This window comes from Enhydra lutris, unplaced genomic scaffold, assembly GCF_002288905.1.
Source record: "Enhydra lutris kenyoni isolate GAN:26980312 unplaced genomic scaffold, ASM228890v2 scaffoldscaffold72, whole genome shotgun sequence".
NCBI classification, from domain to species: Eukaryota; Metazoa; Chordata; class Mammalia; order Carnivora; family Mustelidae; genus Enhydra; species Enhydra lutris.
Window position 1 is genome coordinate 6,801,360 of NW_019154156.1, and position 19,864 is coordinate 6,821,223.

Here is a 19,864-nt window from a genome sequence, read left to right on the forward strand (position 1 = left end):
TTAAAGATTTTATTTATTTATTTGTCAGAGAGAAATCACAAGTAGGCAGAGAGGCAGGCAGAGAGAGAGGAGGAAGCAGGCTCCCCGCTGAGCAGAAAGCCCGATGCGGGGCTTGAACCCAGGACCCGGGATCATGACCTGAGCCGAAGGCAGCGGCTTAACCCACTGAGCCACCCAGGCGCCCCTACTCCTGGGTTTCTAATCTAAAATATATCCTGAAGCACTTCTTCCATAGGCACATGTAAATGCAAGCTTCTTTTTTAATCCTGGTCATTTGACTATTGACTTCACGGTTAGCAGAACTCTTCCTTCAAGGATTTCATAAATTTTTAAAAAGATTTATTTATTTATTTTAGAGGGGAGGGATTGAAGCAGGGGGCAAGAGAGTCTCCTGATATGGGGGGGCTCAACCTCATGACCCAGAGACCACAACCTGAGCCAAAACCAAGGGTTGGATGCTTACCCAACGGCACCCCCTAAGTGCCCCTCAAAAAATTCATTAATTTGGAAATCCTCCCAAAATCCAGAAGAAGATTCAGACTTAGGAAATTAAGGCTGAAGATTAAGCCCCGTGGGATATAATTGGGCTAGGATAGTCTTCAGAATCAGCAGGAAAAAAACCTACAACAATTTGATAATAAAAATTCAGTGATTTTCATTTGTCATGGCTCACATCAGTTAGAACAGCAGCTTAAACCTTTTATATATGAACTTGGTGAGATTAATTACCACTTAATGCAGCCTAGGAATCTAAACACTTGAGGCTGTCCATTAACATTTATAGGACACAGTGGAAAAGTTAGCAACAAAGTTCCTCACAGGAAACTTAATTCTTTATGAAAAACTCTATCTCTATTAATCTCTTGAAGGATGGACACATTTTCAGAAAAATAGCTCACCATGTAATTTGGGTTAGTACAGGAGGATTGCAAGATGCAAAGATAAGACTTTTCCTCTTGTCTCTGCATTCCTGGGTGATTCTGCTTTTCCATGGGAGCCTTCAAGAATCATTAGACACCAAGAGGTGTCAGGCACATGCCACTTTTAACACATACTTAAATTTTTTTTAACAAAACCCTGAGAAACTCATAAGCAGTAATTTTGCTGTTTTTGTTTCTGAAAGGGAGAGAAATAATGGGGAGAGACGGTTCCTCTGTAGTGTCTCTTTTGTTCAGCCTTTGGTGGGAGCTTATGAAATAGGTGTGGTTTTGACATAGAAAATTAGAGCAGATAACTCATCTCCACAGGACATTCTCTGGTCATATAGCACCATAATTACCACATGAGAACTGAACTTCATTTCCATCTGATTCTGGTTTCAGAGGCATCCCTTTTCCTATCCACATTATAGCTCATGTTTCTCTACTATCTCATACTAATTAAAACATGGCAGCAATACTCCTGCAATTCTCTCAACTAGACTGTGCCTTACTTAGTTTTGCTTGCTCACACCTTCGTTCCCGACCTGTTTCTAGTTCCCTCTTTCTTCTCCTTCTACTACATGCAGACAGCTGACAGACTCATTTTTTCTACAGCACTGCCTTCAACACATTCCTTTATATAAAAATCTTCATTGAGGTCCTGCTGCATACAGACTGTTTAAAACCTTCCAAAATGTGGTTCTGAGCAACATTCCAAACATAACCAGGTACCCACTGGTCCAGCCAGACTACACTGGCATTTATCCTACAGAATCTGAGAGATCACCAACTCCACTGCTTTTCTACCCTGTGTACCTTAAAATCACTTCAAGTGCTTTCAAAAAGACCTTGGTGTTCCTAGGGTGGGCCTCCTAATAGGAAATACTCAATGAGAATATGACAGCCATTCAGATTTGAGAATTATGGGTATAATTCATCCTACTTAATTTACAGCGGGGAAGAGGGTGAGATTCCGATGGTGTCAGTGATTTGCCCTGGTCCACTCAAGAAGGCCGGCATCCCAGAGGGACAGTTGCTCTTTGTTTTTCAGCTCAACATTCCAAAGAGTATCTGGGCTGCAGCTCACTTTTCTTCTCCAAGGCCCTGGCACAGCACAGAGGGGCCCCTGTCCCTGCCTCGTGGAGGCGGTGTGTCTGTCCACCCGTGAGTGGGCCATGCAAGCAAGTTGTCAATAGTTCCCATTTCCCAGTAGTTGTTTGCTGAACATTTACTCTCTGCTAAGGATACAGTAAGTGAATCTTTTGCATTCTTTATTTTAATTCTCAAGTATAATGAATTAGGCATAATTACTGCCATTTTTAAGATTCTGAAAACAATACCAGCAACCAACACCTGAATAAAATAAACAGCTTTGGAGAGCTAAGTGACATGTGCCCAGCACACAGCTACTATGACACCAGGATTTCATCTACAACTTCAAATCTGTCCTGTTCCACCGGCTGGCCACACTCAGCACGTCTTCGTTCACTCTCTTAAATGTTAGGTGCTCTGAGACAATTACTAGGTTTTAAGCTCCTTCATAGACAAGACCTATGTCTTATTAATCTTACTTCTTTTATCCCAGTGACCTGTACATAGTAGAAATTCAGTAATTGTTAAATTAACTTAAAAAAAAAAACATGGTTTTACTATTCTCTTATTCTTAATCTTTGTAAATCTTAAATAAGCATTTCAGTATCCCAATGAATTAGAGGTGGATAATGTTATCATCCACTTTATATCTCCATTTTACAGTTCTTTCAATATTACGGAAGTAATTCCAAGGAAGACAGAAGCATCCCAAGCTTTAGAATCATAAGAAAATGATAAATATAGTTTTTATTTATTGAGCATTTCCTCCTTAATAGGTACAACTTAAGCAGCTTCTCTACCTTAACTCTGTTTAGTGGTTAAAAGCACAAATTCAAAACCCAGAAGGACTGGCTTTGAATTCTACTTCTACCATTTACTGTTGTATTTCTTTAGGCAAATTATCAGACCTCCCTGTGTCTCAGGTACAAGGTAAGTACTGTGTATGCTTTGCCTTTAATTAGCTTATTTAATGTTCCTAAAATCACTCATTACAACCTATCTCCCTTTTTAAAAATTAATTTTTTAAAACAAGAAGAATGTAATATCCTCTTACTTTATTACAAAAGTAATATACTTTCAGGGTATGTGGGTGGCTCAGTCGGTTAAGCGTCTGACTCAATTTTGGCTCAGGTCATGAAGTTAAGGTTGTGGGATTGAGTCCCAAGTCAGGCTCTGCAATCAGCATGGAGTCTGCTTGGGATTCTTTGTCTCTCTTTCTCCCTCGGCCCTCCCCTGCTCATGCTCTTTCTCAAATACATAAACAAAATCTTTTTTAAAAAAAGTAATACACTTCCATATTTCAAACTATTCACAAAAAATTAAAGCTAGGGGCGCCTGGGTGGCTCAGTGTGTTGAGCCTCTGCCTTCGGCTCGGGTCATGGTCTCAGGGTGCTGGGACCGAGCCCTGCATCCGGCTCTCTGCTCAGCAGGGAGCCTGCTTCCCACCCCCCACCCGTCTGCCTCTCTGCCTACTTGTGATCTCTGTCAAATAAATTAAAAAAAAAAAAAAAACTTTTATAAAAAAGAAATTAAAGCTAGATATCAGAGCGATCTTTTTCTCTGATACCACAATAATCTTTTTAAAAGATTTTATTTATTTGACAAAGAGAGAGAGCACGCACGAATGGGGGTAGGGGCAGAGGGAGAGGAGGAAGCAGAGTCCTCCTGAGCAGGGAGCCTGATGTGGAACTCAATCCCAGAACTCTGGGATCATGACCTGTGCCAAAGGCAGACACTTAACTGACTGAGACATGCAGGTCCCCCAGATTTTTAATACAATTTAAATCATCATTAAATACACAAATGAATACTTTGCACTAAATGTAAAATCACACCCCTAACAAACAAGTCATTACCCCTGGAAACCTCATTCTAAGGCAACCACCCAGCTGACAAGGCCAAAATGAATAAAGGAGAGGGTCTGCATTTTTAGGGGTGATTGCTAAAGGTGAATATTTGGGCAAGAAAGAATCAGGAGCCATTTTGAGCCTCTCCTTTAGTAAAGCCAGGAAAGATTCTTAGAAAAGAAAGGTTTAGGCACTTAACTCCATGTGAAAAGATATTAAAAAAAAAAAAAAAAGAGGCAGAAAATTTCAAATAGACATTATAAAATTTCTTAATAATGGGAATTACTATGCTCTGACAGTACAGATCACCCCTGGGCCAGCATTAGACAGCATTAAAACTTCCTAATACATTCATTTTGGGTCTATCAGAAGCAATTTGGGGAAATTTTCAGCGTAAGCCCCATCTATAGAGGACTACTCTGTTAGTCCATTTAGACTAAATTGACAGGTCAATTCAAAATGAGAAAAATAAGAAAATAACATTTGCGTCTGAACTGACCAAGCATGTGATTGCTCTAACTCCACAGGTTCTCTGAATACAGAAAAAGTTTGTAATAAGTAGCCCATATAACTAGTGAATAAATTGATAAAAATCAAACCTCAGCACATCTCCCATGGACAGACACCTCCGGTTAGAAGTTACAGAAAGGAACATTCTGAATCCCTTTGGAACTCATGTCACACTAAGAACCATCAGAGCTTCTGCTGGGAGTTCAACCAGCACTGGTAGAACCATTAGGGAATCCCTGGGTAGGTGACATGAGCAGGTAAGGGTAAAACTGTCCCAGCATGATAATATTTATCGCCTCTTGGCACCCTGTTTTTCTTTATTCACCAAATAAGGAAACATCAAGTGACTGGAGCAGCTGAGGACCAATGATCCTTCCTGGCCTAAAATACTTAGGTCTTCACTTTCCTCCAAGATTAATTGCCCTCAAATTTTAGTGCTTAAGAATCACTGGGTATTGGATAAAATGCAGAATCCCAGGCATCCTAAGATACAGCAGGTCTGGGGTAGGGCCCAGAAATCATTCTTCTCAATAAGCCCCTCAGGTGATTCCCTCGGGGTGGTCCTGAGCATATGCTTCAGGAAACTCTGCCCTGGTTCTGTGTGGGATTTGCCTGTTCAACTGATCCTGGGTATAAGGCTAAATGGAAGAGGATGATGAAAGCCAGAAAATGAAAGAAGACTCCCTGGGACAATCAGAGCCAAAAGAACAACCACAGTGGCCGGTTGACTTGGCCGGATGATGGGCAGGCTGAAGCGGGGAGGAGGAGTGTGGTGGGGTGGAGGGGACTCTGAGAAAGACTGCCGTTGGAAGAGGCAGTTTTCTTTCTTTGCCTCCACTCTGCATTCAGAGCCTGTGTCATCCATGCAGGCATCATAACAAAAATAAAAATCTCCTAATATTCTGCAAGCAAAACTCTACTCTCTCAAGTTTCCCCCAGGAACTTCTAAAAGGCTAAAAGACTTGATAAGGGCTTCCTGGGACCAAAAACATCTTCATCATTGACTTCATGAGAGAAACATTAAGTAGAAATTAGAGCTTGCTCATAATGTGCAAATTTTGCCATTAAACCTTTGTAGCTTGCCAGGGAATTTTCCCTTTGGTTATACAGTAGTGGGGCTGTTTTTCTTGTGTGGTAAGTAAAAACGTTTGCATCATCTCACTTTCCTGGCTCAGCCTCAATGGCAGATATTTAGCGAAAGCAAATAAGGCTTCACCATATTTTCTTTTAGTAATTAAGGACCCTTTAAGTTTGGCAATTCAGAAAACTTTTTGGATTCCTGTCTAAAATCTCACGACACATTCATTTAAATGAAAAGCAGATGCTTGCTTTGAAAAAGTATTGACATTTTGGGAGAATTTAGGAAATGCCAGCAACAGAAATAAATGGATTTGGCAACCCACTTGGCAACAGTAAAATTTCCCGTAAACCACAGTGTGAACTTGGGAGTGCTAGGGAGCTCCCCTAGCTACAATTCCATGGTTGGGAGTGTTTTGTTGTTGTTAGGTCCCAAAATGATGTGTCTCACAAAGGAAAAAGATTATGATTTTTGGGGGGAGGTGAGAGGTAGAGGGGGGACCTACAGAGTTGACCAGGTATTCTGAAAAACGGAATTGTGAAAGTCAAATTTTAAGTATCTGACAGATGAGCTTTTCAGAACACACATGTTTTCAATGGTTCTACTATCTCTCCTATATACAAAAAGAAGAGAATTGGGTCAGGCTTTGTGTAGCCTCTTTTATGTTCATTCAAGTTTACTGAGCACATCTCTGGGCAATGGCTGTGGAAATACAGCATTGGGTTTACAGGTGTCCATGCTAGTTGTGCTTATTTTTATTTTTTTTTTCCTTACAGAAGTCATACAGGAAGTGTCTGGAGGGCAGGTTCATATTATGGGGTGATGAAGAATGCATTTTTTTTTCAATTCAGGACTATAATCACTATAGTTAGTACTGAGAGAGTAGATGACCCAGACCTCACACCCTCCCCCAATACAGATGCGCCTGCATCAGAGTGAGGTCACTGCAACCCCAACAGGAGGCAGCTGGGGTGCTCACCCTGGGCAGTGCGGGTGGTCAAGCTCTGGTTGCCTTTAACACCCCTCTCCCCAGCTGAAAACTGAGGAGCAGAATGGGAGGAAGTTCTGATGCTGGCTAGTTACAGAGCTGCCGAGATAGAGACACGGCTCACATGAGACCTCACACAGGAGCTGGCCCAGAAAATGCGCTGGCTGAGGAAATGTTTGTCCTGAGTCCCTCCGGTTTCACTTATTTATTTATTTGAGAGAGAGCCAGAGCGAAGAGTGAGAGAGAGAGAGCACAGAGGGAGATGGAGAAGCAGACTCCCATCTGAGCAGGGAGCATGATGCTAGGCTCAATCTCAGGACCTCGAGATCATGCCCTGAGCAGAAAGCAGACACTTAACCCAGTGAGCCGCCCAGGCGCCACTGTTTCATTCCTTTAGAAGGCTCTTGATGTCTTCTTCAACTCAGTGAGATCAATGTCCCAAACGCCGGCAGCAGGACACTTGCCCCCCATGGCCTCGCTCCTGCACATCGGAAGCCAGGTCTGTGCCACCAGTGCAGGGAGGTGAGTGGGGAGCAAAGGGGAATAGTCCCGAGCCAGCATCATGTCAAAGCTGGCATGAACAGTTACGCTAAGCCCTTCCGTGATGTGAAGGAAAGCACAGAAACAGTGCTCCCAGTTTGGCACCCGGAGGAGAAGGCAGTGAGAAGAGCCTTGTTCAGCCAGCATTCATTCACCCCATAGATAAAGGGTCACTGTGATGATGCAATGGGATGGGCACAGGCCTGGTTTTAGGTTCAGGTTGATTGCTGTCTGAATCCCAGCTCTGCCCTCCTTAGCCATATGACTCGGATTAGCTGTTCTTGCTCCGTGTGCCTCAGTGGCCAAATCTGTGGAATGTGTACATTAATCTCTAACCTTCAGGCGTCTGTACAGGTGCAATAAATGCATGAAGGCAGGGCACTTAGAGGAGTGTCTGGTGCATGGGACGATGCAGTCAATGTTAGCTCTGCTTGCTCCTTCTCTACTTTTCAGTCAGATTCCCACGTGGAATTTCCACCAGAGCCGACTAATTTTGCAGCAAAAACAGAATGCTGTCTCAGTGCAACTATTACATCTGAAGAGAGAAGGGACTTTTAAGATCCTTTCTGATCTTCCACTTCAGTTAAGGGATGAGAACCTCGCGAGTCACAGTTAAAACCACAGACTCTTACAGTTAGATTTACCTGATCGTCTCATCCCATCCCTTATTTCAAAAAGGAGGAAACGGAGTCCCAAGGGGGTTGAATATTGCCTGAAAGCTGTTCAACTGTGGGGCTAGAAAATGCATTATCTACTTCTGACTCATTATTAATTTTATACCAAGAAGCTGAGCTTCAAATTGAAGTGGGAAATTATGTCCCTGGGCTAATAATTAATCATAGCTAAAACTTACTTCATCTTTACTGGGGGCTAGGTCCTATGTTAAGTACTTATAGGCATTCTCACGTGTAGTACTCATGAAAACAAGTTACTAGTATTATTTCTACTTTATAAGTGTGTAATAGGAGGCACTGTAAAATAAAATTGTTTTCCCAAGGTCATGCACTACAACATGGTAGAACTGAGATCCAAACTCATGAAGTTCTTCTACAGCTCCTGGTCCTGAGAAAAGACACAGAGACAGTGTGACAGCAAGAAGTACCAGAAAGCGCTGGCTACAGAGGTCCCACTCCATAAAGCTTAGTGCTCACAACCCTCCCCTCCCTGCCCGGTTTCCTGTCTGTGATAGGAGGGGGATGGTGCCTATCCTCTGACTACTCAGAGTGGGCCGGTGTAGGAGGCACGAGCAAGGGCTTTGTAATTTGTCATGCAGGTGTCAGCTATTAGCATGTTAGTCACTCTTTGTTGGAGAGGTGACAGAAAGGTTGAGGGCTGAGAGCCCAGAAATGCTGCCCGGCAGACAGGTGGTACAACGTGAAAACACCAGGTTGGGTCCTCGGGGAAGGGGATATGGGAGGAAGACTTCAAGGCAAGCTTCACGTCCCCACAGGGCTTCCCAGCACACTTCCTGCAGACCACAGGCAAGCGTGGGCCAGAGGCAACGTGGAGAACATGCATATTCCTCTTTCGGCCCTTCATGTTTCTCCTTCCGGTGTAGGCAGAGCTAAAAATAGATCTGAAAGCCTGACGATCTTTAACAACTTAGATTCCAAATTTAGCCTCTGTGTCAGGGCAACACTGATGTACTGGACTTAAGATAAAAAGTTGAGATGCTTGGTCCCCTGAAGAAGGCTAATGCATTCAAGAAGAAACTCCCTATGTTGGCCCTCATCACTCTCTCTTTTTTTAAGTTTTTATTTTAATTCTGGTTCGTGAACAATCAGTGCCATATTAGTTTCAGGAGTACAATGTAGTGATTCAACACTTCCTTATTCATTTCTCTTATTCTCATAATTGACTTGTACTTTCTTTAAGCTCTGTTTCTGGCTAAGAGTTGTTCTATGTCAGAGCCCAGCACAGGATCTTAAGGAGACTGGACTGCAAATGGAGCCAGGGAACCTTATGGAGTTTAAGGTCGGGGGCTGGGGGTAGAAAGGGGATAATTTTCAGGACACGGGAGACGACTGAACATTCTTGTATTTGACAAAGCAGTCGGGCCTGTTTAATTGCCCTCTGTCAGAAATATTTATGCAGGGAGAGAAAAAACATTCCAATTCCTTCAAGAGAATAAACAAAACCAGGGGTCCTTTCAAGCTTGCTCTCCCTCACAGTGCTTCCCATGCAGGCTGTCTTCTGGCCTCTCCAGAGTTTACTGCAGCCATCACAGGTAAAAAAGGGACTGAGAAAAGGGACCGGTCCCTGAAAACCATACTATTGATTTAAAACAATGCACTCATGCTCAATTCATTAGCAATCACAGCATGAATGAACAGAGTTTTGGTAGGGGAGAGATACTTCACAAAAATATTTTAACAATTAGCAATCTGTGTATATACACGGAACTCTCAAATCTTCAACAAAGAGGTAAACAGTCTCATCCTCTCACAGAGAATCCAGTTTGGTAGAAACACTGAACAGAAGATTAAAATGCAAACGAAGAGCGCCTGAGTGGCTCAGTCAGTTAAATATCTGACTCTTGATTTTGGCGCAAGTCATGACCCCAGGGTTGTGAGATTGAGCCCTGCATTCGGCTCTGCATCGTGGAGGCTGCTTAAGATTCTTTCTCCCTTTCCCTGTGCCCCTACCCGACTCCTCTCTTAAAAAAAAAAAAAAAAAAAAAGACGCAAATGAAATCATATTTTAGATGAACTAGAAGAGTTCTTATTTTAAACCCTTTGTAATATTCTCTCCAATGAAGCTTGCAGGCCTGTGTTTTGCATAGGTGGTCTGGCAAGTTCTCAATGTGGCTATGAGTCAGGGTGTACACAGCATGGGAGAGTGGGGGAAAAGACAGAGGAAAGTCCTAAATGCTAAGATGTTTGGACTCTATGTATGTATGGAATGGACAATCAGTGAAATTCTCAGGTGCCCCTCAATTTATAGGAGGGGGGAAGAAGAATAGATGTTGGAAATAAAAGAAAACATGACATGTTCTAAGACAGGCAACAAAATAAAGAGCTTCAAAAGCAGGAGGAGGTCAAGACTGGTGTATTCTTCACTTCAAAGACATCAGTGGAATGAGAGAGCCGAATGAACAGGTGAGGGGGAAGGAGAAGCACCATATGCTAACCATTCTTGCCGATTTGATGGGAGACACTTGAGAAGGAGTTAGGAGAACAACTTGAGGGAATGGCTGAAATGAGAAAGAATCTGGGGGACTCTAGTGTATACAGTAATTTGTGGAATGGGAAAAACCTGAAGACCTAAGAGGGAGCCCACAACAATGGATGGGGGAAGGGGACAGAAACAGAATCAAGAACACATATGGATTTTATATTAATGCCTCCTCATGGCTAAAATATAAAAGACCGACAATACCAAATGTTAGGGTGTGAAGCACATGGATCTCTTACCATTGTTGATGGGAGGGAAAGTGGTACGATTACTCTGAAGGACAGTTTGGCTATTTCTCAAAACACTGAAGATACATTTACCCACAATTCTACTCCTAGATATTTACCTAAGAAAAATAAACATACAAAGTCTGGGACATGAATAGCCACAACACTAATATTCATAATAAACCTGTAAAGAAACCAAGTATTCACCCACAGGAAAATGGATAAACAAATTACAGCATATTTACATGACAGAATACTACTCAGCAATAAAAGAACAATAAAATAAATAAAAGAATAAATAACATAAATAAAAGAATAAAAATGACATGTAATCACAGGAGTGAGACTCAAAGCAGTATGCAGAGCAAAAATATCCACATGACAAAAAAGTGCATAGTAAATGATCACCTTTAAATGAAGTTCTAATACAGGCTAAACTAATTTATGGTGGAAAGAATCAGAACAATGATTGCCTCAAGGCAATGGGAAATTACTGGAAAGAGGCATGAGGGGTCTTTCTGGCATGATGGAAATGTCCCATGTTATTTTGGGGGTAATTACAAGAGTATATAGGATTGTCAAAACCCACATCTGTGCACTTTTTCCACTTTATTCCATTATGACTCAATTTCAAAAAACCAACAAACAATGCATAAACAGGATGTAAGTTCTGGTGGTGTTGAGGAGGCAAGAAATTCTTCTGTGGAAGAGCAAAAGAAGGGGGAGTCTTCAAACAAGCAGGAAATTTTGAGGAAGGAAGAAGGGAAGCTGCAAAAATTGACCTTGATTGACTTGGATATTTTTAGTAAAAGTAGGAGTGATGTGATCTTCTGGGTGTGTGTATGGACACTAAGGAAGGTAAGAAGGAAAAGAACAAAATATTTGGGAGCTACAGCATTCTAAGACCATAAAGGATGACTCTCAACCAGCTTTAACCCTGATCCTGTTTTGTTTCACAACGCTCTCTTCAGAGTTTGGTTAGCGTCCCCCTCAACTCAGATTTCTGGTTTTTATCCCCAACAACTGACAGAATGGATGAAGGTCTAGAGCATCCATTTCTAACAGAGGTGAAAATTGCTTCTTGGCGTGGAGGTGTGCAGTGAAAATGAGATTAGATTACATATAAGAAATAAAACTAGACATGACAACGCTTTGTGGGCTCCCAAAGCTCAATGCTATTTAACAAATTTTATTCTTGACTATTTATTGGGGCGGGGTGTTTAGGAAAAAGTGCTTAAAAAGGCTCCTAGGGGGTGAGTGGGGGGCTGATAATGAAAAGAGTTCAGAAGTACTGGTCTAGGGAAAGCAAAATGTAGGCAATGGGGTACCTTGAGCTGGGGGCCTGGTCAGGCAAGTAAATGATGGTCAAGGTGTGCAAGAGTCTAAGCTGACATCACATGCATTAGTGAAAGGGATAAGTTAGAGACGGGATTATAAATTATGAATATAAAATTAGAGAGCACAGAGATTGTAACAGTGGTGAAGAGCAGGGTGGGCAGGAAAGAGGGATTCAGAGGGGAATCACACTGGTTATGGAAAGCATGCCAATACTAAGATCTTAGAAGAAGACAACTAAGCATGGAGAGGAGCTAGGAGGTGACAGGTCATCATCACAACCCCATCAAAGGGTCAGTAGGGAGGACAGACGGGAAAGGGAAGGGTGGGCAGAGGTAAGAGGTTAAGGTCAAAGAGGAACATCAGAATTCAGGTGGTAGAGAAGAAAAAGGTAGAGAGAAAAAAAAGGTCTGCATAAAATGCCTGTGGCCTGGCCATGTTGGTGGGTACCTGAAGCAGAGCAGAACCGGAGGGACCTGTGGGGTCCCGGGATGAAGCTGGCAGAGCAACTGGGTGACTGATTCAAGTTGGGGAGGGGCTGTAATAGGATTGAGACTACAGATAAATAAGGTTGGAGGTATTCTGAATTCCAACAGGTCACCAAGGGGGTGGGGGCAAGGAGTGAGATTTCCCTCCAAGAGAGAAGTGCAGAACTTGCCCACCCAAAGCTGACATCCTCATGTGATGGAAAGGAGCTCAAAAAGCTATTCTTTACCCAGAGGGCTGGCATTTGGGATTCTCTGAGGTTTCAGCTGAAAAGCAGAGAAGAGGAGAACTATATCTTGAATGTATCACCTCCGTTTTAGAAACTAAAAGGTAAGATAGCTAATGCCAGAGCCACATCCCAAACATTTATTTCAAAGATAATGGTCACTCTTCTTTCCATGTCCCTTTCTTTTTTAGGATTTAATTTTCTAAAGGATCAGACTAAAGAATGTATTTTGTTTTTGAAATTCAACTTCTATATAGTTCAATTATTGGACATCCCACTTCATTTTCTCCTGTATTTTGATTATAATATTTATTGTAACACCCATATAAGGTCCATATTCTATCATGTGAATAGAAGGGAATTTTGGCAATGAAGGAGGCATGATGTAATTCTGTAAGAGGTTTATTGTTTCAGTAGCAAACACTAGCAACCATTTTACCGAAGCAGTCACAAAAATATTTTCCCATGCCCTGAATTTACATATTCGATTATATTTCCTTGAGCCATCAGGGACTTCTGCTCTTTGCATCCAGAAAAAGTTTATGCCAATCTTGCCTATTCTCTTTTACATTTTAGGTTCCAAGCAAAGCTGACAATAATTAATATAAATTAATTCCATGCTGGCATGGAAAGCTGTTCCTTATCAATCTGTCACATGATAAATATGCCGCACAGAATCATAATAGATTAGTGTCAAAGTCCAGTGAAATGGTCACAGAAGAGGCCAAATATATTTGGTAACATTCACTGAAGTCTATTGCTATGAACAGGTCTAAAGCTGTATGTCATATAATCCCAAGAATTCAAATGAAATTTGTCTTCAGTGCTATGAGATTTCTGGGATGTTCTGACAGAATCACATTTTATTTAGAGCTTCCAGTCTGGACAAAGTCTTACATTTCTCTCAAAGTCAGGGTCATTAATAAAGGTCTGTGCTGTCCAATACAGCAGCCACTAATCACATGTGGCTACTGAATACTTGAAATAGGACTAGTCTGAGAGAAGCTGTAAGTATAAAACATACACTGGATTTTAAGGAAGGATTACTTATTTTAAAAAGTGCACACTAGCTCAGTAGTAATTTTACATTCAATTTTAAAATTAGTTTTTAATATTAATCACATGCTAAAATGCTAATATTTTAGATATACTGAGGTTTAATAAAATCCACTATTAAAATTCCACCATTTTTATGTCCCGAGACAGGGCTACCTGAAAATTTTAAGTCACAGATCCTGGCTCTCAGGACATTTCTGTGGGGTGGTGCTGCTCCAGACTGTATCCCAGTTCTGAGGTGAGCCACAAGGAGGCAGTCGAGTGTGGTCAGACAGGTCTAGGTTCAATTCCCTGGCCTTCTCTTTCTTCGCTAAGGGATCTTGACACATTACTTCCCCAAGCCTTCGTTCCATCATTCATAAAATAGGAATAAGGATAGCACCCTGCTCTCAAGGATGATCAAATCTAACACTTGTGTCTAAAAAGATGCTCAGGTTCTTAACTTCTAGATTACAAAAAAGGGGCACAATTTTAAAAACTAGCTGCCTAATGAGAAACAGGGTAAAAATCTTAAACAGTAAAATGGATCAGATTAAGCACAATTTAAAATATCCTTTTTTGGGGGGCGGGTCTTTGACCCATTGGTACTTAAGAGCAGACATATATTAAGGAAATGGGAAATGAAACTCAGACTTAACTAAATGTGGATTAGCTCTATTTTCTGGGTCACCTCCCTCTGCTACCGAGGGTCATAATGTAAACAAGCATTATTGTTTCCTTAAAAACAAAACAAAACAAAACAAACCCCAAATGGGCCTTTCTCCCAAAAGGCGTTAAAGAGCTAAATATTAAGTAATTTTGGGGTTGGAGAGCTATTTGGGCAGGTAAAGGAAATGAATAGAACAGGAGTCTGAGGGCAGGGGTTCAGTCCTGGGTCTGCCAGAGCCTAGGCCAATGGCACATGAGGTCTCTGAGCCTTGGTTCTGTAAAGTGGGGATGTGGATAATCAGACCCTTCATGATAGATTAAAGATTAAATTAAGTAATGCATATGAAAACAGTTACCTGTAAACTGTAAAGTATTGTGTAAATGTTACCTATTATCAGGATTTTATTCCCTGGATTGTAAGAATAATCTCCATGAATATGGCCACTCCACTCTCTGATGTGAATCAAAAAAGCAAAAGGCAAACCACAGTAGCTTTGTACAAGGCATTCCTACTTTTCAGGACCCCCCTTTCCTCTTCTTCCCTGTCTACTTTAAAGAGTTACTAGGAGGGCCTCATTAACAACAACAACAACAACAACAAAAGACACTCAGAAAAGTAGAGTCTTATGCAAATGTAAAGCATTGTTGTTGGTCTGGATAATCATCAAGAGTTGATTTTGACAAAACCTCTGACAAAGAGACAAAAGATCCTATGTTCAGTATTCAGGAGTCCCTCCTATGGTGAAAAACAGCCATTACCATGGTCCAAAAAATAATTCCTCATCGTTGTAACTCACATGTACTTACTCATGATAATAGTTAATGGCGATAATATGTGATTGAAAAAGGAAGGTTAGAGTGTGTCTTTCTTGTTCAGGTCTTGGCAAGATGAGATTTTAGGACCGTTGATTGCCTTTGTTAAGTAGAGCTGGATTCAGCACAATACGATCATCATCACTGCAGGACATCATCCCTAACAAGAACTGCCATTAAAGCTCGTCTTTGGGGATGTGGTCTTTAAAATCAGCACTGTGTCATCCAGGTATCCCCAAAACACTGACAGGACTTTATCCAGAAATTATTTGGGCTGTAAGGTAGGACATAGAGGCGGCACTTGGGTCGCTCAGTTGCTGGGAGTCTGCCTTAGGCTCAGGACCCAATCCTGGGGTCCTGGAATTAAGCTCCGGAGCAGGTTTCCTGCTCGGCAGGAGGCCTGCTTCTCCCTCCCCACTCTCCCTCCTTGTGTTCCCTCTCTCACTGTGTCTCTCTCTGTCAAATAAATAAAATCTTAAAAAAAATAAAATAAAAAGGCAGGACATAAACATATGCCAACAACGACTTTAAGAAATGAGTCCTTGGAACTTCACATAAAGAAGTAGTAAGAGCTCATAAAAATAGTTGAGTAAAATAAAAGCACCCTATTAACCTGCAACTATTACCCGCAATAACTAGAACTCATTTTCCCCACATCGCTTGATTGGTTATTATTTTTAATAGGAGATGACTAGTACTGAAATGGCTTTTCTGTCACAGTGTGTCCCACTTCATACTTAGTTGTTTTTCAGCATTCTCAATGTGTATCAAGTTGTAAAAAAATTTATCTAATTTGAAAAAATACATTTATTTGGTTTTTGCTGATTTATACTATTCCTTTCATTTGAATTGTACTTTCCCTGCATTTACTTATTTTTGTATAGTATTCCTTAATTTTGTGCTCCGGTACCTGGACAAAGCCATTCCTAAACAGAAAACTACAGGATGGCACCTATCATGTCATACCATATTAGATTGTTCTATGATTAACCCAATCCAGTGCTTCTGTCCAAACGGGATTACATAAAAACACACGTTAACACACACATTAGAAAAAAGAACCAGAATCTGTCTGTATATGTCAAATTCAAGGAGTAAACAGGAAGGTGTAGAAGTTGCAGCATATGGAGTTACTGAGGCAAGGAAGACAATCCCCTTAGGGAGAGGAAAAGAGAACAAAGCAAACCATTCACTTTAAAAGTACCAGACTAGAGCTCTAGAACTTCAGAGACTCAGAAACCAATTCAGTAAGTGTGGAGACTTTTTTTTTTTAAAGATTTACTTATTTATTTTAGGTGGGGAGAGAGAGAGATAGAGAACGAGGGAGAAGGGGCAGAGGGAGAGAGAGAGGAGAAATCGCAAGCAGACTCCATACTGAGCGCAAAGCCTGACCGCAGGGCCCAATCTCACCACCCTGAGATCATGACCTGAGCTGAAACCATGAGTCAGATGCTCAACCAACTGAGCCACCCAGGCGCTCCCAGTAAGTGTGGAGAATGTCAGCATCCCAACAAGCAGAGATAAATATATCACTACACTCTCATTCCAAACACCTTTCACCCGATTTCCAGTTCTGATGTTCTCAACCTGTTTTCTTAAGTTGAGAAGTTAAATTTCAAAACTGCCACCATTTCATTATTGTCAAAACTACACCATCACCGAGATGCCTAGACTTTGTATTAATGAAAATACAAGATGCAAAAGCACCCTGTTTTAGTCTTCAGTGATACTAACTGCACTATCAACCTTTCACAGGGCAGTGGGTGAAAAGCCATTACTAAGTGGAGGCAGGCCTGGCTCCGCTCCTGACTGGTAGTTCACGTTGAACACGAGTGGTGCTTCTGTCACCTGGCCATAGCTTTAGAGCACACTGCTTTTCCTAGACGAGTGCTTTGCCCAAAGTACATTCATGGAACACTTGGGAAATGCCTTACCGCCGCCACCCCCCAAACTGACTTTGGGCAATGTCGTATTTCATATTGCCTTTTTGATGATTCACAGGGCATTGAGCATATTAACAGTTCTTGCAAGAGGGGGAGTCCTCTTGGTCTAACTCAGTGCTTCCTAAGTTTACCTAACCATGTAACCCTTCCCTATTTCCACCCCTCTAAGACAACCTATGGACATCTCCCAGAGTGTCTCCCTGGAAGTGTTAGCTCTTTTGGACTGAGGAGGGATAGAATTATTTCAGATGAACATGACCTCTTCTCAAAGCTTGAAACCCCTAATTATTCCACTCTGGGAAGAGGGGACAGAAGCGCAACCAAATGAGTGTTAAGAAGGAAAGGATTTAATGAAATTACGAGCCGCCAGATGAAAAGTACATGTTCTACTTACTTAAGGAGATTCCCGAGATTGAAAAGAGCCCGGTTGTGCTGCGGATTTAGCTGGAGAGCCCTCTGATAGTACATCTTTGCCTCTGCTGTGTCTCTCGTCAGTGTTCCAAGGTTGTTCAGGGCACTTGCGTGGCGAGGATACAACCTGAAAAATTAGAAATATTCAGCCATCATTGTTCGAAAATTCTAAGCTGGGCATGATGCGCTTGTTCTCCCTCTTCCCCCACCTCAGGAATGCGACAACCAAAATGAATACTGGATTCTTCCTTTATTTTAATGGTTTGTCCATGTGAAATCTTAATGGTCAACCATGTGTGCAGCTGTAGGCATATAAATATGGAAGCAGATATCTGACTCTTTGTGGTCTAAGTAAATAACTCCTAAATGGTACAAAAATAAACAGTATGCAAATCTATCAGGGTTAAATAAATTTTAACCCTTTGGAGCCTATAATTACTTTTAATTTGCTTTGACAGAAAATTCTCATTGCCTCATTGCTTCTGAGTTTCTGGGCTGGTGGGACCATTGAGCAGCTGCTTGTACAGTGCCCACTATGTACACAAGACGCGGGGGAGCTCCTTGGATGAGAGAATCTTCATGAACATATTTGGGCTGGAAGATCCATAAGACCACCATTATTGAGAAAGGATAATACACAATGTCTTCCCATACAAATAAACTTTATCCCCAAAATGGCTTTCCATCTTGGTTCTCTTTTTCCATTTTATCTCCTTTCCCTCCTCCTACTGTAATTTGGTACCCACTGGCCACATCCAGTTCTCAGAAAGAAAATCCTGATAAACACTTTTTTAAAAAAATTAAATAATGCACAATGAAGTGAAAATCGCATTTCCAATGCTCAAAAGCAAATGTAAAAGAGGATCAGGGATACATCAGAAAACCAAATTTATGCTGATTAAGGACGGAAGAGAATCAATTTACTTCCTTAACTCAAAACCATCAAGAAGCCAAATTTGCACAGCTACACAGTTTAGTTGTTTCTGCTATATTTAGAGCAGAATATTTAGCAGACTAAGAGGTTTACTCCATCCCTGTCACCCGGAGTGCTCTGAATAAGCCCATGGAACTGGTTCTTAATGTAGAAAAGTGAAGATAATGCCCAAGAAATAAAAATAGGATGTGTACTTGTCAAGTCTCTTGACAACCAAATGACATGCGTGCCTCCTCCCACTCTGTTCCACACCTTCTAGAATCAATTATATTTGCGGACAGAAGGGGGTCCTACTAAAAGACTGACAAGTCTTATGGTTTGTTTTTTTTTTTAATCTTTACTTAATCCAAAGTTTCCTAAGTTTATTTGACCATGTAATCCTCCCTTCCCTACTCCCTTTCACAGCAGCAATGAACGCCACGAACATCCCTCAGAACTAGTATTTTCAGGAAGACATGCCGGGTGACGCTCCTCACGACTGACAAGGGATAGAATCTATTCAGAGGCATGTTATGTCCTTCCAAAACTTGAAAGCCCTAATTACTCTCAATGGCTGTAGAGACTCTTGCGGAGAGAGAGATTACGACAGGAAGCTGGGAAAAGGGAAACACAACACACTGGGCCAACACATGGCACTGTTGTTTGCTTCTCTCAGGTCCCCTTCACTCAGGCAAAGACAACCTGCGGTCCCTGGTGGTAGCCCCATCACCCCCAGCCTCACAGTTGTGAGGGAAGCAAGTCATTAGCTCTCTGAGATGTCACTAAGGGATGTCAAGAGTTATGATGAGAGACAAAAATGCTGTTGGACCCGCTCATGCACTCCTTAGCTACAAGTCTCCTAGAAGTTTGCATCTAAGAATGATTTTGGAAGTGGTTACAGAAAACATATCACAGTCAGTACTCAAATTTTCTAAAGAAACTTTTTTTTTTTTTTTTGCAGGGGGAGATGTTGAGGAAAGCTCTCTGACCTCCTAAAGATTTAAGCGATGTCCAATGAACATAGTGAGAGCAATTCTTGATTTCCTGTTGACCAGCTATAATAGGAAGCTTCCTCAGGACATCTGCCTTCTTAAAACTTGATCTTTTCCTTACTTCTCTAGGCTTGGGAGCCCTTGAAATCAATGTCTGAAGTGAAAGCACTACCTATGGGAATGGGAAAGGGCAGTCTAAATTCAATAAGATCTTCCACCACGGACTCATCTGCCTCTTGCGGTGCCCATCCACACTGTCAGGCAACTGCCCTTGGCACTGCCTCTCCGCCCACCTTGTCAAACTTGATACTCACTCATGATCCCACTGTCACTGAAATAAACAGTCATGGGCTTTCACAGTTCACGGAGTCCAAAAATGTTTCTCTCTCTGTTTTTTCCAATCAGAAACTGAATATAAGTCCACACCAAGCTCTTAATCCCAGAAATAAGCAGCGAGAAAGGAAGCAATGAGAAACAGAAATAGCACTATGAGGAAAAGGGCCTTGAGAACGACTTGTGCTCCAAAAACTTGTCTGCCAGCCACAGTCAGAGAAGAGGCTCTATGTTCACAGAATCCCGACCCAGGAAGGAAAGGGACTGCTAGCCTCTGGCGTGGTTTACTGAATCTACTGCCCCTCAGGGCCCTCCACCTGAAAACTGTGCGG

At 41.7% G+C, this 19,864-nt stretch overlaps 1 protein-coding gene across 2 annotated transcripts in view; it reads right to left on the minus strand.

The window, feature by feature from the left end:
• Positions 1–19,864, minus strand: part of LOC111159975 (transmembrane and tetratricopeptide repeat containing 1) — a 259,364-nt gene that overhangs the window by 34,041 nt on the left and 205,459 nt on the right. For both annotated transcript variants that reach the window (XM_022522697.1, XM_022522698.1), the window contains one exon: positions 17,278–17,421. In XM_022522697.1, coding sequence (XP_022378405.1) covers positions 17,278–17,421 — 144 coding nt within the window. The remainder of the gene's footprint in view (positions 1–17,277; positions 17,422–19,864) is intronic.